General features: G+C 41.7%; 5 protein-coding genes across 7 annotated transcripts; 3 read left to right on the top strand and 2 right to left on the bottom strand.

Annotated features, from left to right (window-relative positions):
- Nucleotides 1-8: 8 nt before the first annotated feature.
- On the bottom strand, nucleotides 9-10,704 carry LOC148317542 (receptor-type tyrosine-protein phosphatase H-like). The gene is made up of 18 exons (XM_088284431.1): nucleotides 10,638-10,704; nucleotides 6,191-6,284; nucleotides 5,846-6,115; nucleotides 5,523-5,774; nucleotides 4,786-5,055; nucleotides 4,457-4,708; nucleotides 3,555-3,785; nucleotides 3,192-3,455; nucleotides 3,007-3,100; nucleotides 2,873-2,923; nucleotides 2,325-2,406; nucleotides 2,163-2,253; nucleotides 2,006-2,076; nucleotides 1,489-1,623; nucleotides 1,273-1,395; nucleotides 856-1,016; nucleotides 437-572; nucleotides 9-283 (listed from the first exon to the last, which is right to left on the bottom strand). The coding sequence occupies exons 1-18, from the start codon at nucleotides 10,662-10,664 to the stop codon at nucleotides 143-145; spliced, it is 2,745 nt and encodes a 914-aa protein (XP_088140557.1). The 5' UTR covers nucleotides 10,665-10,704; the 3' UTR covers nucleotides 9-142.
- LOC148317543 (ferritin, lower subunit) lies at nucleotides 8,135-9,527 on the top strand. The gene is made up of 5 exons (XM_088284442.1): nucleotides 8,135-8,297; nucleotides 8,399-8,503; nucleotides 8,751-8,897; nucleotides 8,973-9,098; nucleotides 9,348-9,527. The coding sequence occupies exons 2-5, from the start codon at nucleotides 8,402-8,404 to the stop codon at nucleotides 9,495-9,497; spliced, it is 525 nt and encodes a 174-aa protein (XP_088140568.1). The 5' UTR covers nucleotides 8,135-8,297; nucleotides 8,399-8,401; the 3' UTR covers nucleotides 9,498-9,527.
- A 548-nt stretch (nucleotides 10,705-11,252) lies between the features above and the next one.
- On the top strand, nucleotides 11,253-15,501 carry syt5b (synaptotagmin Vb). Its single transcript, XM_088284440.1, has 9 exons — nucleotides 11,253-11,424; nucleotides 12,312-12,512; nucleotides 12,818-12,993; nucleotides 13,335-13,433; nucleotides 13,514-13,681; nucleotides 13,757-13,924; nucleotides 13,999-14,113; nucleotides 14,400-14,533; nucleotides 14,926-15,501. Exons 2-9 carry the CDS (start codon nucleotides 12,317-12,319, stop codon nucleotides 15,133-15,135), a joined length of 1,266 nt encoding a protein of 421 aa, XP_088140566.1. The 5' UTR covers nucleotides 11,253-11,424; nucleotides 12,312-12,316; the 3' UTR covers nucleotides 15,136-15,501.
- A 423-nt stretch (nucleotides 15,502-15,924) lies between these two features.
- dnaaf3l (dynein axonemal assembly factor 3 like) lies at nucleotides 15,925-21,188 on the top strand. Of its 3 annotated transcripts, none has more exons than XM_088284436.1 (10): nucleotides 15,925-16,133; nucleotides 16,768-16,874; nucleotides 16,946-17,039; nucleotides 17,110-17,264; nucleotides 17,346-17,531; nucleotides 17,631-17,876; nucleotides 17,988-18,132; nucleotides 18,213-18,327; nucleotides 18,615-18,689; nucleotides 18,761-21,188. In XM_088284436.1, the coding sequence occupies exons 1-10, from the start codon at nucleotides 16,052-16,054 to the stop codon at nucleotides 18,942-18,944; spliced, it is 1,389 nt and encodes a 462-aa protein (XP_088140562.1). In that variant the 5' UTR covers nucleotides 15,925-16,051; the 3' UTR covers nucleotides 18,945-21,188. The 3 variants fall into 3 exon arrangements, with proteins under 3 accessions (XP_088140562.1, XP_088140563.1, XP_088140564.1); XM_088284437.1 differs by having other exon boundaries at nucleotides 18,800-21,188; XM_088284438.1 differs by having other exon boundaries at nucleotides 16,810-16,874.
- On the bottom strand, nucleotides 19,127-23,167 carry LOC148317546 (troponin T, slow skeletal muscle-like). Its single transcript, XM_088284441.1, has 13 exons — nucleotides 22,877-23,167; nucleotides 21,261-21,290; nucleotides 21,145-21,158; nucleotides 21,049-21,072; nucleotides 20,915-20,933; nucleotides 20,629-20,689; nucleotides 20,410-20,526; nucleotides 20,244-20,321; nucleotides 20,064-20,177; nucleotides 19,824-19,933; nucleotides 19,512-19,602; nucleotides 19,380-19,420; nucleotides 19,127-19,303 (listed from the first exon to the last, which is right to left on the bottom strand). The coding sequence occupies exons 2-13, from the start codon at nucleotides 21,281-21,283 to the stop codon at nucleotides 19,258-19,260; spliced, it is 738 nt and encodes a 245-aa protein (XP_088140567.1). The 5' UTR covers nucleotides 21,284-21,290; nucleotides 22,877-23,167; the 3' UTR covers nucleotides 19,127-19,257.
- Nucleotides 23,168-23,257: the final 90 nt, after the last annotated feature.

The following is a 23,257-nucleotide window of genomic DNA, read 5'->3' on the forward strand; positions in this document are numbered from 1 at the left end:
TATTTTTTTTACACATTCTTTGGTCATCTGGCATTTCAAATCCAGGATGTAAATAAATCAAAATCTAGTCAATTGTACAGTAAATATATACAGTTTCTTTTAGAACTAAAAAAAAAAAGTTTCTATTTAGTGCCATTCTGTTTCATATTGCTGTTTTGTTAAACTCTCGCAGTGCTGTAGCGTTTGCATAAATTACATCCATGTTCTGGTATACGTTTTCGTCATTGGCCCCTTGAGACTTCAGACAGTCCATGATGCACTGGTGCAGGAAAACATACTGGGACTGGAAAGAGATGAAAATGGATTTGAACCCTAAATGTGATAAGCAAGTAGCCTCCATTTTTTTTTTCCTTTTTTTTTTTTTTTGCATCATGGACCGGTTTGAAAACCGTAATAACACGAGCTCCGGTCGAGGAGGACCGTTAACTGCCGTTACCTCCGTCTGCACCATGTGTGGCCGCCGTTGTCTCATGTTGTGAACGAAGGTGTTGATTCCAACTTCCTTGTTTCTGTGCAGCTGCTGAAGCAGAACATCTAAGGCAATAATGGTGCCGGTCCTGCCAACTCCCGCACTAAAAAAGGACAAATAGGATCACGTGTCACAGATTCAACGTGTCCCGTTATCTTTATTGCATAACGTTTCCTCTTTTGACAGCGACGCAGACAAGACATAGATGAGGGAATAAACGTGACAGCAATAAACTGGAGCGACATGGTGCATAACATCAGCAACCAAGTTGTTGATAGGAATGATATTAAATCTACAAACTAATATTTCATGTACCCTTTGTATCGGTATTGTGGCCGCAAGTTAAGTTTTTGTCTTTTTAAAAAAACATTTTTAAAGCATCATACCTGCAGTGAACCACAGTCGGGACTCTGGTCCCGTTTGCTTCCATGTGCTGCCTGATGAGCCCCCGGAACTGGATCAGAACGTCCGTGCACTGAGGGACCCCGTGGTCGGGCCAGGCAGTGAAATGGAAATGTTTAACTGTCCTCTCGTCTGTGCTGCTTTCCTATAAAACATGACATTCACATTATGATACGGAACAGGTTTGAATAATAAATATGTTCATTTTTTGCTCTAGTGCTTATCCAGTTCAGGCATGCACAGAACCGGAGATGGAACCGCACAACCGTCAGTGACTACGTTAAACCAATAGGTTAAACAAATTTAAAAATCTTGCTCGTTACTATGGCAACCACACACCAGATCTGCTAACGTTGCTGTTTAAATTGAGACATGCGTTCAGTTTCAGTAAAGTATCATACGTGTTTCACTCGGAATTCCCTTAACGTCCAGTTGGTGTCTTGCTGTTCGCATGCAGTGGTGATCGTCAGTCCTCTATGAAGACAAGACTCTCCATGTGCAGGCCAGTAAGGTTCGCATTTAGTCTAAAAAAAAAAACAAAACATGACAATGTGTATATGACACAATCGTAAATGAGGTTCCAAAAATACTCTTAAAAAAAGTGAAAGAACACACACCCATCTTCCTTCGGTGCAGTTGGTTACCATGACGATGGCGTTCACTCTCCGCTCCCAGATCATCCTCCAGAAGTCGCTGACCGTGGACGGCAGAGGACCCTGAGTGGCGATGTACTCTTGGCTGTTATTGTAACCCTGTCAAGGTAAGATGCGTTTGGGGGCGGTACGCTACATGTCAACGGATCAAATGAAGAGTTAAACTGGAACATGATGGAGGGAATTAGGAACATTTGAAAATAACGGCAAAAAAAAAAAAATTCAAGAAAAGCCAACGAGAACATCAGTCGCCGGCGTGGTGAAGCCTTTTAACAGGGGTGTGTAGACTTTTTATATGCAATCTGCACACATTGATACATTTAATGAGCAGCATCTCTGGTTAGTGTGACGTTTTATTGTAGTGTGCATTTATATTGCATTTTTTTTTGTATGGTCTTGATTGCTTCTAAAATTGCAACATGATTATGGTGACTCAAGTATTCAATATTTGTTCTATTATCAGTTAAAAGCAAACACCTACCGGCATGTAAGAGGCATTAATGTAGTCCGAGTTCCCATTTGCAGTTTGTAGCTTTACTCGGCTCCAGTCATCTGTTGGAGTGAGAGCGAAGTTAACGCTGAGCCGCAGAGTAAAAAAAAATAAAAAAAAATGTGCCCAGCGGTCATCAGATACCTACACGGCAGGACGTTGGTGAAGCGATTCTTCTCCATGTTTTCAGGCACCAGAGCGGCATTCTGAGTGTGCTCTAAGCCGACGACAGCGAGGTCCTGTGTGAGAGTCCGATGAAATAAAAACATTTAAGAACGACTTTGTCCGTTTGTTATCTTTTTATGAGTACCTCATATTCCTCGCTGAAACCTCTGTTCTTATCCATACTCAATTTGTGAAAGTGGCCAGGAAAATCTGCAACAGAAACATCTCTGGAACCAGAACACAACAAGCATTTCACCTTGGTGTTTAGAAGAAACGAGTAAACAGATCCCATGCATCAATGTTTCAATTGCATGCGAATGCAATTGCGGGGTCAAAAACGCCAACGCTGGTTCAAGACGTTGCAATGATCACAGCAATCCCCACTTCCCCCTCCTTTTGGCTTCGAGCGGTATGCCGTGATATCAGAGCAATATTAATGGACACATGGCAGGGGGGGGGCTTTGAGGTGATGCCATGACATCATTGCTTTTCTGCCCATGAGCTCACGTTTGATGATGAGGGAAATTTGCCATTGATTCACTTTTGGCTTTAGAAGCCATAAAGACAAGTCAAGCAAAATATGAGAATATTTTGTTAGAAAAAAAAAACAGTGGCAGGCACAATTACATGAATTAAAAAGAAAATGTGACAACAGTAAAAAAATAAATAATAATAAAAAAAAAAAATGCTTACTTGGATTTTTTTGTTGAAATGGAGCCAACTCCGCCTAAAGGCTTTTTCTTCCTGGAAAAAAAAAAAAAGGCAAAGATTAGACTCTCACACACAAAAGGAGAACACGTCAGTATCACGTGTAAGCCGGCACCTACCTGATGATATCTGGTCTTTTTGTTAAAACAAATATTGCCAAACCCACCAGGGCACCGAAAAACAAGAGAGAAAAGACAGACCCTGCAATGACTCCTGAAAAAAAAAAAAAAAAAAAAAAAAAAAAAATCACATTTCTAATTACAGATACCATGCTATGTAATTACGCCGCAGTTGATCAACTTACCACGAGGGTCAGTAGGACACTGAAAAACGTACGGTTTGGACTTCCTCGTGGTCCCCGACAGTGACGACAGGGACACCTCATACGTTCTCGCGGGTTGAAATCCACCGATTTGTACATGTCGTCGTTCCATACCTTCCACTATGTGCATTTGTCCACTCACGTTCACCTCCACAGCAGTCCACAAACCGTCCGACGTATCCCACACGATAAACACAGAGTAGCCTGATTCCCAGTACTCGCAGTGAGCAGTTAAATCCGGTGGAACTAAACAGGAAACAAGTAGAAAGACGTGCAATATTTTTCTTGCGTAGAATATGCCATGCGTAATAAAGTAACGCAGAACGAGATCAGGTTGGTACTTACTGGTTGTCAGTTTGAGCTGACATTGCACAAAGCGAGAGGAATTCCTACGGTATTCGAGCGACACGTTGTAGGAGGCGCCCGGATAAAGGCCGGAAAATGACACGTTATGGCCTTCTGGACTCGTGTGGGAGGAAGATCCATTCGAGGCAGTTGCACTTGTGAACGATCCCACGACTGTCCCTTGGATTGACGAGGTAGTCACATGCCAGCTCACATTGGCGCAGTTTATGGCTGAAGAGAAAAAAAAAAATCCCCAATTTTTTTTTTTTTTAATTATTTTAAAATGTGCTAAAGGTCAGCAAGAGGCATATTCCCATCAGGTTTTTAATAGTTTGGATTTTTTTTTTACTGTAGTTAGGTTTTAATATGTTTTGACTTTTTTTTTCTTATTGTAATTTTGTTAGTTTTAATTAGCTTTTAGAGTTGGTTTCTTTGTTTTCTTTTTTCGATTGCAAGATAAAAAAGATATAAGTGTAATAAATGTAGACTACAATTGACCAAATCAAATTGACCGTCCTTCTCTACACAAAAAATACACGTAAAATAAACCCCCAAAAGGCTTTTTTTTTTTTGCAAAAATTCACATTTTTATAATTTTTAGTTTTATCAACACAAGTTATATTTTCAGTTAGTATTTTTTTTTTTTTAAAGAGTTTCCATTCTTACTTCATTCACAAAAATGCTTTTTCAATTTCCAGTTATTTTGTGAGTATTCATTAATTGATATTTGTTCAGCTCAATATTTTTTTTGGGAACCTCAAAAACAGACGTGGCTTAGTTTACCACTCCAAGCCAAACCCCATTCCTAAAAAGTGCTCGAACAGAGATGCATTCTTTTCGTATCGACGGCCTACCACCATAAACCGAGCAGTTGTGAATGTTTCAATTCGTCTTTCCAATACCTGTTACAAAGAAGCCTTTGTAGGCGGTGCTGGCCAGCCCAGAAAACAACGTGATCACCGTGAATGGATACTCCAAACCAGGTCGTAACGTCAACCAACGGGACACTATGGACGATCCGTTTGGCGTCACAGTGACATTTTGCTCATCAATGTGAAGCAAGTAGTTCCAGTTCAGATCCGCCGTCTGCCACGTCAGAGTCGCGCTGGTCTCGGAACGATCAGTCACGTGGACGAAAGTCACCATTGAGGGCACTAATGACGACAAAGTATGCGGTTTGAAGTACTCATACACGGAAATGCAACGGTGACGATAAGCGCATACTACGAACCTGTCGCTGCGTCAAACGTAAACCCGGTGCTGGTGACGTTCTCAAACACGGTGATGAGAGTGAAGTTGTATTTTGTCCCAGCGGCAAGCGATGGGACCTCGTGCGTCACCGTGGATTTAGGATTGAATGCCGAGCGTTCGCCCTCGACGGGAGCGCTGCGGTTGCCATATTGGAGGACGTATGTTGAGCGATCGTCAACTTTGTTCCATGACAAAGTGATGCTGCTCACAGTTTGGGTCACCACAAGCACATGTTCAACATTTTTAGGGGCTGAAAGAGAAAATTTGTTATGAGTGATTTAAAAAATTCTTGGATAGTCGCGGCAATAAACTCATTTATTGCCATTGACGGCTAAAGACGTCAAATATACCTTTTTTTTTATTTTTTATTTTTTACTCGGCTGGTAGTAAATGAGTTAATAAAATAAAAATATTATTCTTTTTACTCTTTATCAAAATAGGCTTTGCTTACTACTAAGTATTTGTGGCCAATGTCTAAAAAAAACCAGCAAAACATTGAAAATCTGCGTTAAAAAAAATCTGCATCGAATTTGAAAAAAAAATAAAATAAATAAATACACAAATAAATAAATCAATTAATTAATTTGTGTTATTCAGTGGCTATTATTAGCTCAATTAAAAAATATATAGTAACAAAAAAGGAGAGCCAACAGTCGAAGCAAAATTGACAATCGTCGATTTAATTTACCGATTGATATTTATGAATCGACATCTCACCTGTGACGGCAGTGAGGTTCCTCCCGCTGCTGCGGACGTTTTCAAACACGGTGAAGAGTGTGAATTCATATTCAGTCCCGCTTGCGAGCGTCGCGATCGTGTGCGTCACTTCCCGTTCCTCGCTTGCACCGACGTCTTCCTGGATGTCATCAAACACGAGCGTGTAGTTGACATTGTCCACTTTTTCCCACTGCAGCGTTATACTGCTGCTATTTCTCTGAATGGATTTCAAGCCTTCTGCATTCAAAGGCGCTAGAATGCAAACACAGAACATGTCACCAATTTTACTTTCTCTGATTTCAAAACAACGGAAGATGACTTACCAGTGGGAGTAGAAAAGACAAATCCGCTGCTGTTGGCGCCCATAAACTCAGTGACAATCCGGAAATGATATTTCCTCCCAGCAGAAAGACGAGTGACCACATGTGTCACATACGTCTGATTCGGGGAAGGATCCACTCTCTCCTCCTGAGCGATACCGCTGAGGTGATATAATAGGAAGTACGTGGAGACATTGTTCACCTTCTCCCACTTGAGTGTGATAGTGGTTTCGTTTCGATCCTGCACCGTCACGTCGTCAACATTTTCAGGCGCTAACAAGACAAAAAGAGTGCAAGTCGTATCAGGTGGACAGGCCGAATGGCAAACAAACAGCAGCTCATCCTTACGTTGGTTTGTGGTGTGGCGGCTCGTCCAGGTCGTGGCGGTCGCGCTGGTTACTGTGGCGTGCGGCGTTGATACCTCAATTGAGTTGGAGGAACCCTGAAAACAGAATATGAAGAATGAAGTCCAACTCTGTACTTAAGTAGAAGTACAGATAGTTCAAAACAAGATTATTGATTCAACACCTTATTCAAAAGTAAAAAAAAAAAAAAAAAGACTCAAATGGACTTCATTATAAAAGTAAACTTTCCATTATTTACAATATAAATAAAAATGCTGTACATGCTAAAAAAAAAAAAAACAACTGGAAAGAAAACAGCTCACCAAAATCGTGAATGTTAAATAATTATAACAATATAATGCCGGTTATTAAGGAAGTATTCAATTCCTAAAGTGATGTGGTTTTGGAGTTGCAAATGTTTGTAATATTGTCTCTCTCCATGCTGGAGTCAAACGCAAATTTCAAAATATTTGGCTCCTGAAGTGTAAACATGGTTTACACTGTTGAAAAATAAACAGAATAAAAATTTTTTTTACGCGTTTGTTACTTCCTCATTCATCGTCTCCTTTCTGTGTAGCTCCATTAAAGGCAGAAAAAAAAAAACGTACCATTCATTTTGAATTAGTTGCTGAAATATTTTGAGCCCCCCCCCAAAAAAAACATTATATTATAATATCTTCACCAAGGTGGAAATGGAACTTACCCAAAGTAGAATCAAGACAACACACAAGAGCAGGTGACCAGAGATTAAATGCTCCATAAACACTTTCATTTTCTCAAAGGCAGAAACTTTCAATGGATTCGTAAAGAAACACGCAAGTATAAATTTGTGTTGGCGTGAAAGTGCCAACATTAACTTCACAGAAAAAGTATTGACTTTCAATTCCTAACCCCGCCCTCCTGTGGTAACCTCTTGTCCCCAGTTATGTTTGTAAGGCTCCGCTTCTGCCCTTTTACAACCACTCGGACCTTTGCCCTGTTTGTTACTTCCTTATAAATGCAACACAAATCACGGCAGACTGATTTGTTTAATATCATTATCAGTCATATTGAGGAAATACTTGTGTGAGCATTGAACAAACGGTTGACAGGCAAAGTGTTCAAATGCTACTTTGGAAATTCTTCTGACTGTTCTTCATAGAGGATTAGGAACATAGCTTCCTTACAGTGAAGGTCTACGAGGAACTACATGCACAAACAACCATCGACGCAGTACTAATGGAATATAGTAGCGAAATAGAGAAAAGAAGGAAAAAGTGAGGAAAAGAAATGTTACTATGGAAGTGGTGTTTCGATCACTTGAGATAATAAAAAAAGTTAATTGAATATGATTGGATGATAGGTCATCCTCGTTACTTATATTTTTTAATCGATCAGTTGATAATAAAAACAAAAATCAAATTACATGCACCGTATAGGTTAAACGATTTTTAAGAATTTTTTGATATTTTTTTATTTCTCTTTATTTCTATTGCTCTGGCCTTCCTGTGTGGAGTTTGCATTTTCTCCCCGTGCCTCCGGGTATATTGCAAAAACACTAAATTGTCACCGGGTGTGATTTTGAGCACGAGTGGTTGTTTGTCTTTGTGTGCCCTGCCATGGGCTGGCAACCAGTCCAGGGTGTACCCCGAAGACAACTGGGATAGGCTCCAGCACGCCCGCGACCCTCGTGAGGAGAAGTGACTCAGACGATAGATGGATAGATAGATTAGAGACATGATAACTATACCTAACAAATACCAATACCTAACAAAAACTACGTATATAATTTATTTTCTGAATTAAAAAAAAAACATCTACATTATTTACAATATATCTAGGTCGCAAACTCCGGTCCTCGAGAGCCGCTTTTTTTTGCATGTTAGCGGATTATGGCCCTCGTTATCCAACAAGATGCAATGAACCCCCAATACGACAGGTGGCGGTAGAGACTAACGCACACCAACACCAAGCGGACCATTCAATGTTATTTGCTGACGGCTAGCTGGTTCTTTTTTTTTTTTTTTTTTTTTTTTTTTTGTTTTCGCTTTTAAAAGAGGAGAGAGGAAATCGCACTTTTACCCACGAACCAAAAGGCGGACGCGACACACTGAACCTATCGCAAGTTATTGGTGAGTGTGGTTACTTTTTTCACTCCTGACGTGAACATACGCGCGTTTATGCAAACGTCGTCTTATGCATGTGTTATTGTGTCTGATTGAAATATATTTAGGAAATGCAGTCTGTGGTCAGGCAAAACCTCCACGCTGAGTGTGAAGGTGACATCAACAAACTGATCAACCTCAAGCTAAATGCGTCCTACACCTACCTTTCTCTGGTAATGATTTAATCATGACAAAATAAGAATCGAGGTTGAACCTAAAATGCACGGTAATCCTGAAACCTGAAAAGGATGCAGTGCATTTTAGGTTGACCCATAAATTTAACCCCAAAGTATATATTTACTGTAATAAATTTAACCCCAAAGACAATTTTTTTTAAATTTAATTTTGTTTTTTTTTAGTAGTGTACTTCTCACTAGTCTGAACCGAGATCATGAACCACTACTTTGCTGTCTCCCACAGGGCATGTACTTTGACAGGGACGACGTTGCCCTGAATAAATTTTCCAGTTTTTTCTTGGAGCTCTCTCGAAAGGAACAAGAACATGCCGAGAGGCTGCTTGAATATCAGAACATGAGAGGGGGTCGCATTTTGCTGCAGACTATTGCTGCAAGTTTCCATTTTTGTTAAATCAAATAAGTCCAATGATGTTATTACACGTGTGACACGAACTGTATGCTGCAGAAACCAACTAGGGAGGATTGGAGAGGTGGGCTGGATGCAATGTCTTTCTCGCTGGACTACCAGAAGGCCATGAATACTTGTATTCTGGATGTACACCACAAGGCTGACACCCATACTGACCCCCATGTAAGTATGCATTACTTAACAAGCAAACAACACTATTACTGTTATTACACTTGTATTATAAATAATTATCCGGAAATGGATGCTTTGCAGTTTAGAATAATTTAGATTTTTGAATTCCCTCTCCATTACACTCTACAATTATCAAAACAAATGATTTTTTTTAAATGCAACTGTTTGCCGGTTAACTTCAATTGAAATTGGCAGTTAACTACTTGAAGCCTCTTTGAACTATTTTTTTTCTTCCTGTAGTTTTGCGACTTCCTCGAGCAGAACTTCCTCGCCGACAGCCACGAGACCATCAAGAAGTTGGGCGACCACGTCGGCAGCCTGAAACGCATCACAGCGTCCGAAACTAGCGGCCCGATGGGCGAATACCTTTTCGACAAGCACACCCTGTAAAGAGCTCGCTCGGAAAAGCAATTATCAACCCCCGTTCCTGTTCCATCGACGAAGCGCAATAATATTTTTACGGCCGAAGGCGATGTTGTTCTGTAGGAGCCAAGTAGTCAACAATACCTCAAAACCTCAAGTTTACCACGATAGCTGTAGCTACGGTGCTCAGAAGTAACATTTTCCTACCATCATATTTTCTACATTCCTATGGGTCAAACACTGAATAAACTACACCTATGCAGGCACCTCGGTTTTTCTTGACATTTTGTCCTAGCTAACCATTTTGTGCTCAGACATCCCATAATGTGACCCGTTATGTCACATTGGCACCTATAGGACACAGTGAAGCCAACGAGAACTTTGCTTAGTCACTACTGAATGCCCGCTGAAAGTTGGACATTGGGCCGGCGATTGGTTTGAAAATCCCACAAAATGACATGTTTCAGCAAAGATAAGGAGGACGTTGCCCGTATGTTGTTATCTTGTCATGCAAGAGTGCGCACACCCTAAATGTGCATACATATTTCACTTACCACACAGGCAATTTTTACTTTGCCCCCCCCAAAAAAAAAATTCTGTCTATTGTGCTTGCACATTATACAAGTTACATTTTCTGATATTTGTTTTACTCTGCCATCTGCAGCCAGGTCGGCATTGCAAATGCAAATCTTTTTTCTTACCAGGATATATACCAGAATCTAGGTTAGCTTTTCAACTGGGAACGTTAACAGTAGTTAATTGTAATAATTATTATACTTTAAGGTGACTTTTTTCCCGTGGTTTTTGTGGCGCCCCCTGGTGGTCAAACTAAAGAGCCGGATAATTATGCACTAGATTCCCTTTTTTTCCTCTGCAGCTGTACAGAACGTATATCACAATACGTTCTATCTTTTGAGTGTTAGTGGTTCAGATTGGATTTTTCCAGAAATCTTTTTGGAGGGTACAGGAGGAATCTACAACCCCCTTGGGAATTAAATGTGGTACAGCATCTATTGGAGCGGCGACCACTATTTAAGGAAATATTGTAGCATAAATGATCTGCGATCACAAAATATTTGCCTTCGAGCGTAATTGCCTAAGTGATGTTAGAACATTTTCGGGGGGGAAACAAAATCGCAGAATTCAACAAACAGAGAAATCTGTCACCTCTAGTCCACCTTTGGGAACTACCATGACCTGGATGACTGAAAATCCACACACAAAGAAACAAATATAGTAAGCACAATTGTATTATATTTGCTACTGTGAAGGCATTTTTGTTAATGATGTCTCTTCACTACTAGGACGAGGCCACTGCATGGTGTCTCGGCACCATTAAGGTGTCCAGATGTGGCAGCGTGCCACTGGATTACATCCCACACGTGTCCAAATGCGCAGGAGCAACAAAGCAAAGGGACGCAATGTCCGCTCTGAATCAAAGTTGTTGCTGGATTGGAGCGAGACCGCTCGCAAAGCTACGCTGAGGAGATTAACGAAGGCTCGGGTGCACTATGCGTGGTCAGTCGAAAGGATGAACGCGACCCAGACGTCATTTTAAGGAACTTTTCCACCTCGGTGAGGAAAACAAAGAATATTGTTGAGCATGTGTGATAGTTACGGTGCAAAAAAGCGGAGGCTGCAGTTGTGTGTTCACATTCAATTGAACATAAAGCAACAGATGTGTGGTCAGCATTTTAATATGACAAGGAGGGGAAGTAGTGATGGTGATGGGAAGGGAGGAGGGGGGGGGGATTAAGTCCCAACACTGCTCTAGTGATTTGCCAGGGCTTTAGCTTTGATGGAAACGGACACAGGGAGTCCGCCAGTCGTGTCGAGGGAATGATGGGCATGTGAGGGCTTCCATCATAAAATTTCACTTGAATCCCCTCAAAAAAAAAAAAAAAGTTGCTCAGGATCGCGTGACATCAGGGGAATAAAAGGATCAGATCTACAGGTAAGATGGATTTTGTTTTGTCGTGATTGAGTTCATCCATAAAAAGTTTGGCTCATAGGCGCTTTTCAGATGATGTAATTGTGTGGTTGGAAAATAAACCGTTGTAAAAGAGTGAAGGAAAATGCATTGTACTTAAAAGTTAAATACATCTGAATTGCACAAGTTAATGTCTAACACCCTAATTTATAAAAAAAAAAAAAAAAGAAATATGGTGTTATTGCTTGCTTGTCAGGGACATCCCGAAAAATATAGAATAATGCATATTTAATTTATCTCTCAAATTGTCCCATGACTGGATCTATTTTTTTTTTTAATTTTTGGCAATAAACAGTGGTGATAATCATCAGAATATATTTAAATTATCACTGAAAGCAAGTTGCAGGTCGTCATCATCAACTATAAGAACTGGCCACTTTATTAGGTATACCGACGGAATCACGTGACATCCAGATTAGGAGATGCATCAAAAACTCATCAACGTAACTAAAATGAGGTAATATTGCCAATATTGCTGGCTGGCCGTAAATTGTGGGCAAAATATTGTGGGGAATGATGGAGGAAGCCAACTTTTCATCTGAGATTTCAGGGATCCAGCGAGTGGATTAAAATTGTAGCGTTGAATCCAGATATGTGCAAAGCAGAGGGAGCACAAAAGCAGAGAAAACGAAGAGACGGTGAAGGGAAAGTGCGTGAGTGTGTGTGTGCGTGCGTGCGTGCATGTGTGTGTGTGCACATTTGTGGGGGCAAACAGAGGGATTAGGGTCAGCCATGTTGAGCTTCTAGCTTAGAGATGTTCTCTGCTCCTCCGCTGCAGCGCAAAAGACAGACGCAGGGATTACATCCGTGTACATACGCAGCTGGGCTATATTCTGCCATATTTTTGCCAGCGGACATGAGGCTGGTGAGGAGCGGCGGCTTTCGGGCCCGGCGGGCCGCCGAGTTGCCTGAGAAGGAGTCCGAGGAAGCCACGGAGGAAGTTCACCACGAGCACCCCAACACGGAACACCACGCCCACTCGGAGCATCACCCCGCACACGACTACAACCATATGAAGAACAAGTTCATGAATGAACTTGATCATCTACCCAGTGAGCATCTCTTGGTTGTGTTTTCCAGGCTTGAAAGAAAAAAAAAAAAAATGCACACAGATGGCGAGTGAACGGTGTCAGATTATGGGAGCCAACTGTAAGAAAGTAGTTTATTTTTCTTCCCCCATTTGACTAATCGCAAATTGTGAGATTTAAAATCGGCTTCAAAACACTCAACATGGAGGACAGTTTGATGTTTAAATCGTAAGAGAAGACATTGCTTGGATTTATTCTGGCATGAACTAAAAGATTAAAACCTACTTCTATTTCTTTTTTTTTTTTTTTTTTTTTTAAACGTATCGCAGTTCCAATGTGGGCAGTCGGAGCCATCGTGGTGGTGATCCTAGTGTTGGTGGCGTGCTTCATCTTTTGTGTTTTCAAAAAATGCTTTGGGAAGAAGAAAAAGCCAAAGAAAGTGAGAGAAAGGAAGACGGGGCGGCGCAGGAAAGCGACGGAAGGAAAAGGCGAGACGGGAGAGAAGGTATGATAGCGTGTGGGAGACTTAAGACGAGTTGTTTAAGAGTTTTCGTTCAACTAGGAAATATCCCACTGGGATCAAAAATCGATTTTTTTAACAACATGAAAAGGAGTGTTGTCATCATAGAAATGTTAAAAAAAAAAAAAAAATCATCAAACACATTTAGACCAAAGTCAGTGGATATAAATGACAAATAAGAGGGGGCCCAAAACAGAACCATGCGGCACCCCCTTATAAACGGTCCAAAAAATTCAGAGCACATACCGTAAATTAAAAAAACCTGGAGTGATGCAATCAAATTTAGAAATTTTGAAGCACTACTCACTGTGATGACGTCCTCGTAGGAAGGGGAAGTGAAGAAGGAAGGCGAGGAAGAGGAGAAGGAGCAGGAAAAGTTGGGCAAATTGGAGTTCTCACTGGACTACAACTTCACGGATTCCCAGGTGGCTCTCCTGTGGCACAAACCAGTATCGGTCAAACGGAAGAATTCCTTAACCTGACGCTTGTTTTCTTTACCATGAAGCTCATCGTGGGAATCCTTCAGGCTCAGGATCTGGCCGCTATGGATATGGGAGGCACCTCAGACCCGTACGTCAAAGTATTCCTGTTGCCGGACAAAAAGAAGAAATACGAAACCAAGGTTCAGAGGAAGAATTTGTGTCCGGTTTTCAATGAAACGTTCTTCTTCAAGGTATGGAGGATTATAGATTCGGTGTTTTGGTTGTTTTCAAGCCCCTTCGTCATCATTTTTTTTTTTCCTCTCTAGATCCCATACGCAGAATTGGGCGGAAAGACGTTAGTGCTCCAAGTCTTCGATTTCGATCGCTTCTCCAAGCACGACATGATCGGCGATATCAAGATCCCGATGAACAGCGTGGATTTGGGCCAACCGATGCAACAGTGGAGGGACTTGGAGAGTGTGGAAAAGGAAGAGGTACGTTCTCGTTTCATTGACTCTGCAACTTCATTTTAGGAACCGTTAATTTCACTCGGGGTTTCTCTCGGTAGGAGAAACTGGGCGACGTCTGCATCTCCCTGAGATACGTCCCCACCGCTGGGAAACTGACAGTGAACATCATGGAGGCAAAGAATTTGAAGAAAATGGATGTCGGGGGATTATCGGGTAAATTTGTGATGTCATACAGGGATAGTTGACAACAGTGCAGTGTCAAAAAACTGCGAACAATCATTAGCAAAATTCATGTAGACATCGTTAGCCACTTCGACCTCTAAAATGATCACAATGATTGCATCAATTCTGAGTTTTAGAAATTGGGAATAGCCGAATTTATTTCCCCGCTAAAAACTGCTGATAATTAAAACCATAATATACAGCAAATTATGATTTCAGAACACATCACGCGAATATGCAGTGGATTACTCTGTTGTCCTTTTTTTCTTTTTTTAAGATCCATATGTGAAGATTGTCCTGCAGCAAAACGGAAAACGGATCAAGAAGAAGAAGACAACGGTCAAGAAAAACACGCTCAATCCGTATTTTAATGAAAGTTTCAGCTTTGAAGTCCCCTTTGAACAGATTCAGGTAAGGACCAGCTAATAAGGAAGTCAAGATGTGAGAAAAAAAAAATAAATATTGAGGCAAATATAGATGTAACGTACACACAAAATACAAATTTGTGGCCAATAAATGGAAAAACCAAATTTGTAGATTTAACATAATTCAAATTAACAACTCAGCAATCTGGATAAATCAACATTCATAGAGTGTTACTGGCCGACTCTCGAGGCAGGCCAGACAGGGGAGCTTCATTTGAATGTGCAAGGCCACAAATGAACATTTTTGTGCACACAAACAGATTTTGGAGCCACAAAGTATTTATTTTGCCCCTTCCCCATGTCATGTCCGGGGGCAACATTGGACTCAGTCCAAGACAACGGAATTAACAACTGAACCTTTCGTGTTGCCTGATTCAGAAAGTGCAGGTGGTCATCACCGTGTACGACTATGATAAACTGGGCAGCAACGACCCCATCGGAAAGACCTTCATGGGTTACGGAGCGACAGGTGTGGGCCTGCGCCACTGGTCAGACATGCTGGCCAATCCCAGACGTCCGGTGGCCCAGTGGCACACGCTTTTGCCGGAGGAGGAAGTCGACGCTGCGGTCAAAGCCAAACCTCGCTGAGGAGAACTGGATGTTTGTTTGTTTTTTTTTTTCGTCCGTGTCTTCCCTATTAGTTTTGCAAGTTTTAACTGCAAATTTTTTTTTCCAATTACCATGGCAGAAGGACTGAGAATCCACACACACATCTTGCCAAGTTTAATATAATTTAAGATAATTTTGCTTAAATGAAGTTATATCTTCATTAAGTTACAAGTATTTATGTATTTTTGCTGTGCTATTTTCCACACTTAATGTTTCTTTTGGTATACTTTAACAAGTGTATTAGTGAAATACTGTTTTTTTTTTTTTAAATGTATATTTGTCTGACCGTCTCTTTTATACCCTTGTGCAGGCCTGTAAGTCACGAAAGTAAAAACTTGTACTGTGTGTATGCTCTCTGTGTGCATTACAAACTCGACATTTGAAGGGCGAGGAAATTGTTATTTTAATAATTCAAACCGTGAAACACACATTCGGGTGTGCGCGTGTGTGTGTATATGTATATATATATATATATATATATAAAATCAAATCCTGGTTATGTTTTTGAACAGTGAAATTTAAAGTTTTATCGTTGGAATTAAACAATTAAACACATTTTAATTTGTTATATACTGCAATAGCAATTAAGAGTCGAATTCTAATTATATTAAATCTATATAAAGGTAGAAAACATGACGTGATGTCGTATTTTGCTTTGTAAGTCATAAAATATATACATTTAATCAAGTTTACGTCTTGGTAGAAGAGTACGCATGTGTTTAAAAAAAAACACGCACGCTAAACTGTTGCTAAGCAACGATAGCGCAACTCAAATCGCGCTAGCTTGTAGGCTAGCTTGTGCGTTAAACTCGCTCAGACACACTCACGGTTGTTTGTTTGGCGAGGTTGGGTTCGTCCACGTCGCCGAGCCTCGAACGAAGTATCTCCGACCACAATGAGCGCCGGACGGCCGTCTGAAGGAGCGGGCTGCGTCAACTGGTGGGGCTTCAGTCCAGCTCGAGACCTCATCAGTACAGGTGAGCACAATTGCCAGCAACAACTTTGAAAACGTTAACTCTTTTTTGCGGGGGGGGGGTCTGTTAATGTTCTACTCAGTTTTTTTCCTCGAATAACATTTTTTCAAAGCGACAGTGAGCTTGTAATTTATCAAACTGTTCGTACTACAAGTTCATGTGAAAGAAACAAAAAAAAAAAGAGTGACGTCCGAAATCACTTGCGACCGATTCTCGCGAGAACATGAAAATAAAGGCTAGCCTCAGCGTGTTGCTATCAACTCTCGCGAGAACGTGAAAATGACAGCTCTCGGCTGGGTATGATTAAAAAAGTCAATATTTTTCTTTAGAGAGGGAGAAAACCATCAACAAGAAAAATGTGGCATTTAAATAATAGAGTTAAATAAAATAAAGAAAAAATAGACGTGGAAATTAAGGCCACACGGTTAAAACCTACATTTATCTTATGATTTTACAATTGATAATTACTAATAAAATTCAATAAAACAATGGCCAATTTTACAGCTTTTTTTTGTTTGTTGTATCATATACAATAGGAAATGAATGCCCCAGTAGTAAACCCATATCTTAACTTCTTGTCGATATACTGGCCCGGTATCCCAAGAGTGGACATTTGCAGTCTCTCTCTTGTAATCAGGCCCGCTGAGACATGAAGGGGAAGTCAACATTTTTCTCGCAGGCAGTGGAGATCCAAGACATCTTTTGAAGACCTTGTCCGGTCTGAGCGACGAGGACACCCTGAACGTGAGCTTCACGTCTTCAGACCTGAAAGGGCAGAATTGTTGTGGCGCAAACATGTCCCTGCTTCACTGTAGGTATGGCTGTTTGAGAACAGCATGGAAGTGGTCGCCAGACAAATGCTGCTGCTTTACATCGCGCTGACTCCGCAGGAAATGATGGGACTTAACGGTGGGTGTCTTTTGCACATTCAACGAACGTATAACGCAGCGTTTAACGAGGCGTTTCCCCCCGTCCTTAGAGAAGACAGAGATGTTCCTGGAGGTGTTTGGCAACAGCGTGATCCGCAGTCAGACGGCCGAGACGGTGAAACGTGTGGCGTCGCAGCTTTCGCTCCACGTCAGCGACATCCCAGAGTCAGACGCGCACCCTTGCTTCAACACGTCTCTTCTTAAGGTGCTCACATCAGGAGCGCTATCGTCAAAAAAAAAAAAAAAATCCTGTCCACTAAAGGCTCACTTATTTCAATGCGTTCAGTTTAAGGAGCGGGACGAGCTGGCCAAGATTTTTAAATCCTGGATGCAGCATTTGTCTTCTTCGACGGCTTCGGTCTCTATTTCCAAAGCCTGGGATTATCGTGTCCGACAGCACCTTGGGACACGCTACGACTCCAAGAAAGGATGCTTTGACTGGGACCTGACTATGAAGCTACATGAGAAGGGGGTAATAACAATAAACAATCGTAACACACATGCGACTTCATGTTGACCATTTAAGGCCACCTTCCTTTTTTCTTTTAACTTTTTTCTACCTTATCCACAGTGCAGCATCATAAACAAGTATCAATATATCCGTTGGAGGGAGAGCGGCCTGGCCTTTGAACTGAGGGAAGGCGTCTACCAAATAAGCAACCCCAGCTTGCTGTCTTCTCGGGTTTTCAGCCAGAGAGGGGACAGAGTGGCTCTGAGGGGCTACTGGGGGGACATTGTGTCCAGTCCTTACCTGGCCTTTGGAATTGAGACCGAAGATCAAAGCTTGCTCAAAACACAGAACGGACAACACATGAAGGTAAAGGGACACGGCCTCAGTTCCGATTTTTAAGCAGAGGTGGTTAAAGTGCTCACATTCACGTGGAAGTCTGATTGTTGTTGGTGTTTCGTGGAACTTTTGTATCCGCAGACGGCACAGGACATTTCCTTTGCAAACGTGCAGGAATTGTTCCAATCTGTGTCTAGGAGGCAAGAATGCCCAGCTTCACCTCAGTCGAGCACAGAGGAGGAACATCCGCTCACAATTAGCGAACAGAATTCTGTCCCAGTCAACCGTGAGTGGAGTCTCGCATGTTGCAAAGAGCGTTTCAAGCCAGTTAAGTTGGTCAATGCCCTTTTTGTGTACCGTTTTCAGACCTCATGCGACTTAAGGGGGTGTCGGTCAACTTCCTGCCTCTGGATTCCTTTCAGAAGCTGCCGGAAAAACGGAAATATGCCAATTTCTACAATATCATCCACTTCTCGGCCAGGTGACAAACCACCAATACACTCCCTGGACACTTCATGAGAACAGATAAAATCATAGACATGATTTTTTTTTTTTTTAAGCGGCTTCTAACGCTAACGAGGGTTGTTTATTTCAAGAAACTATACGTAAAACTATGAGTTAAGATCATTGTTAAAATCCTACACAGAAGAGAGAGGGGAAGGGTCGGGAGTGCACCGTGTAATCTGTTTTAATTCACCAATCCCGCGTTTGAATTGCTGCCAACTGACACGATGTCGCTGTCCATGTTTTTGTGCCTTCGGCGTGAAGCTGCGCGCACCATTTGGGCCCGAATATCCGGCAGATTGCAGCACCAGACGCTGTGCTCATCGTGGAGTTGGCCAAGTGAGTTTTTTTTTTTTTTTTTAATTCAATGTCATCAAGGCTTGTTACCATGGCGACAACATCAAATGTAGTACTGACATTTCCACTGATGTTGCTTTTGCCCGCCTCAGGTACATTTTGGACCTTAATAAAGAGCAAGAAGCTGGATTTGCAGAGCGAGTGTCCGGGATGTGTCTGGAAGCCGGATTCCGACCATGTTCTGAGGCCAAGAGTGATGACCTTCATGCTGTTTTTGAACCTCAGAAGGACGAGTGATAATGGCCGTGGTTGTACTCAGTCATTTAGTTATTTCACAAGATTTTACAAGCACCCCCCCCCCTCCTCATTTTTTCCCTTGGTCCTCCCTTATGTCTTTTTATTTCCGTAGAAGAATACTCGACGGACCATTTTGTCAAGCCCTCGTATGATACGCCCAACGAAAAATTCAACCGCAAATGTTCAATATGCAACACAGCAATTTATTCTTGTTGGTTTCCATGCGGTGGGACACTGCAAATTTCCTTCATTTTCACTTCCCACTAGAACATTGCCACCTTAGTTTGTTTTTTGTTTCTTGAGGGGTGTCCACTCACTTCCAGCGTCCTCCAACCTTGCCCTTACCGTGGCCCTTTTTGCTGCCCCAAGACAAGAGAAGATCTTTGAGTCTATTGCCACTGGTTGCATGTACAATGCTGTGTGTGATCAACTCACAACTTTTGAGCATGTTGGATTCTGTTCAGGAGGACGATGATCTGGAGTAGGCGATGAAAAAAAGAATTCAAAATGTGACACCTATCCGTTTGCTGACTTTTTTTTGCTCGTAATTTTGCTACAAGGACTCACCTCATACTTTTGACTCTTCATCTTCTCAGCCAGGTCAAATTTCTCCGACTCCAGCTGGTAGATGCACTCCCACATCTCTCCGGCTCTTTTTCTGAAAGACAATTGGACAGTTGGCACGATGTTTGGTACACTTGGACGGGATTCACCTCCAACATAATAATGCACGTTTGGATTGGTTAAATATCTTTCTTGTGTAGTCTACGGTGGTATCAAAAGAGCAACATTAACGTGAAAGGGACAAGATGTGATGACATCTCCAAATGAAAAATATGCAGAGTTAAAGGAGACATCAAAAGCATGCTTCAAAGTGACCTGAGGGCGTCCTCTCTCAGGTTATCAATGTCTAGCGGCTGCTTCCTCTCCGACAGCGTCTTTTTCTTGATCTCTCTCGCCGTTTGCTTCTTGCCCCGCCTCTGCTCCACCTGCACCCCTCAAGCAGTCAGTAACGAATGACGACGACATTGGCACAAACAAATGCAGTCAAACGAAATCACAAAACTTTGCGATATTGGAGACCCATCTCTACTTTTTAATAGTTTGTCTACTCCCGACCTTGGCAAGGAATCCTCCAAAGTGAGCCCCCATGTTGGAGAGCACTTTCTTTTTCTTGGCCTCATCTTCCGCCCTCTTCTTGGCCTCCTCCTCCTCCTTCCTCTGCCTCTCCTCCTGCGGACGCCGCCGTTAGAGCTCAACCGCCACACGTTTTCGATATGGCTTATGAAGGTTAGTCACCGCAATTCTGGATTGTCTGTCACGCTCTTTTTCCGCCCTCACTCGCTGCTGCTCGGCTCTTTCTGACCTGCGTGACTCCTGAGGCACAAGAAGACATTCATGAGGGATTCTGGTTGTGTATTCTATTCTTTGTGTAAAAAAAAAAATAAAATAATAATAGTATTACAATCCTTGATTTGAGCCCGATGATCTCCTCCTCTTCCTTTTTCCTATGCTCAAAGTGGACATCAATCAGAGTTTGGAGTTCCAGCAGGTCTTTCTCCATCCGCTTTCTGTGGATATCCTGAAGGGAAACCAACAGAAGCGCTTTTATTCTTCTGAACTTCCTTCAATGTTAACATGTCCACTCCACACGGAAATGAAACAAAAAATGAGGGGAACATACATCAAAGTCCACTCTTTCACCCTCGGGGATCTTTGGGGGAGCGAGCTGTGTGGACAACGGCCTGTAAAATACATATTCTTTAAAAAAAAAATATGTTGCACTCATCAAGGGTCACTTCATTAAGCGCAATCTAGTGCAGTTGATTTGCTACTAAAATACGCTTTTGGCGCAATAATGGGAGGGTAACACTGGCCTAAAATTGTGCAAGAAGTGTTGTCAAATTATTTCACATCCTACAGTACAGAAATATAGTGATGCGTGAATGTGACGTATAGTAGATACTCACTTGTGCTTGGGCCGTTCTCCTTCAAGGTGTTCATTGAAACAGCGGGAAAAAAAAGTAAATGATTAACCTGCACAGCTTTGAGCAGCACACCGCTAAAACCCCAAAAAATTTGACATCAACAGAGAAATCCCCACCTCCTTCTCCTTGCTCATCTTCCTCTGTGAAGTCAAAAGTGATGAATATGATTGGGACAAGATGATTTTATTTTTGTTTTAATTAACTTGACTTACCCTCCTGATGTACTCTAGATGAGAAAGAACGGTGCAAATGCACAGCAGCAGATGTGTTTAAAAGTGGAAGATTGTTGAAAAGTGAATTTGTTGGAATAGATCAAGAATTCACTCACCCATGTTCTTCTAAATCAGACATTGTGATGCTGAAATACACGCATAAGAAATGAAATGCTGTTTGGAATTAAAAACAGATGAAAAAAAAAAAAAGACCCAGTCAAAGAGCATTTGTTGTTAATGATCTCGGAATAGAAGAGAGGCCGCGGCTGAGTCATGTCACCCAGGATAATATCGAGGTCTTACACGGCCCATCATTCTTGTTTAATTTGATTTACTCCAAAGGATGCGCAGTGGAGGGCTTAGAACTGGTCATCCGGCCGCTATTAACACCCGCCGGCTCTCCTATTACCATTTAATCTACTTGCATCGGGGCCGACACGAGGGGAACCTCTCACAGTGAACACACAAGGTTAAATATGCACTCCAACCCCCCACCCTAAAAAAAATATATATATTTAAATGTTTTCCTTTGAATTCCAATGAAAGATATTGTTTAAAAAAAAGAGTTATGTAAAAACAAATTCTATTTCTTTGATTTGACTTGCTCCCCAAAAATATCTATAAAAAAAAAATCAAAGTATTTAAAATCAAATAAAATTAAATAAATGGGGTGAGGAAAAAGTCTTCAGTTACCTTAAAGGAAAAGCTCGTGAATGGGAATGGACAGTGTTTATCTCCAAAAATGCAATGCTGGTGAACAAGAATGCACTCTTCTTCTCAAATATTACATGTTGACAGTGGTTGCCCACACAATTAATAACAGGGGCATATCCGGACACGAGTGCAATAACATGATGGATGAAGGCCCCGCATAGCTGAGAGCTTTGGCTAACCATGAAGCACATTCAGACCACGTCAATGGGAATAAACATTGCAAAAGGTCAACACAAGAGGGATCGGCCATGGAATTGCTCACGTTGCTCCCCTGGTAAGATTTATGGCGCCGAAGCGAGAGGGGTCGTCATACAGTGGTGAGGAGTTTAATACCCTTTATCTTCCTCCCATCATCCCAAAGCATCTTTCACCATCGAAATAAATGGAAATGCCATTAATCTGTTCAAGCCCCCCTAATTTTTTTTTATCTAATTAGCATAATTAAATCTGATCATCATGATTTCATGCTTCAGTGCCCAGTGACATACTATAAGTACACATCAGTCATGAATTGAGTTAGCACGGTAGAGCGCTTAATGATGGAGCGCTACTATTAGTAATACTGGCCATAACTTTCACTTCACATGACCACGTAATAAACGCATGCACCCCAGTGCGAACCAGTGAAGGCGTGGTGGGAAAAGCATCCAAGGAGGAGACGCTGAAGTAAATATAACGTATATTATCACCCACCGACGGGAGGCGTGTGAGCAAGAGGGTCAAGCATTAACACATGCAGCTCAAAACGCAGTCAAGCGGTGTATGTCTACTTACTGTAGGTTGGGGTCGGCAAAATAGCTTGCAACAAATCTTGAATTGCACTTGTTAGGGTCGTTTCATGCAAGATATTTTTTTACTTTAGTATGAACTAGTTTTTCCATTTGTATTTTCTCCTATTTGATGTTTATGCACCGATTAAAAAAATATGGATGGAAAACACGCAGCTGTCAGTACAAAAACAAATGTACAACAACTAAAGTAAAAGCTTTGATGTATCAAATCTAGTGATTGTACTTACCAGTTGTGACAGACGGACGTCAAGGCGCAATGAGCAGACTGTGTCGGGCACCGGCTCTTTTATAAAAAGCACCGGAGGGGTGACAAGAAGGGGACACGGAATAAAAATGAGCAAGCGGATTATTGGCGGCTTTTGGGAGCTGAAGGCCAAGTCTGGCAGAGCGGCTCATAAGTGAGCGCCTCGTTGCTGAGCTCACAGCTGAAATGAGAAGACAAAAAGAGACAGGTGGTGACAGCACAGAACAAAAGAACATTATTTTTTTTCTTTTAACATCTCAATCCCGAGATCATCGCTGCACCTTCGGGCCTGCCGGTCAGTCACGATAGTTCTGTTGCAGAACATAAAAATCAATTACCAAAGGAGAAAAAAAAAGCACATGAC

This window comes from Idiotropiscis lumnitzeri, chromosome 20, assembly GCF_059441095.1.
Source record: "Idiotropiscis lumnitzeri isolate Australia: NSW breed Sydney's pygmy pipehorse chromosome 20, RoL_Ilum_1.0, whole genome shotgun sequence".
Taxonomy (NCBI): Eukaryota; Metazoa; Chordata; class Actinopteri; order Syngnathiformes; family Syngnathidae; genus Idiotropiscis; species Idiotropiscis lumnitzeri.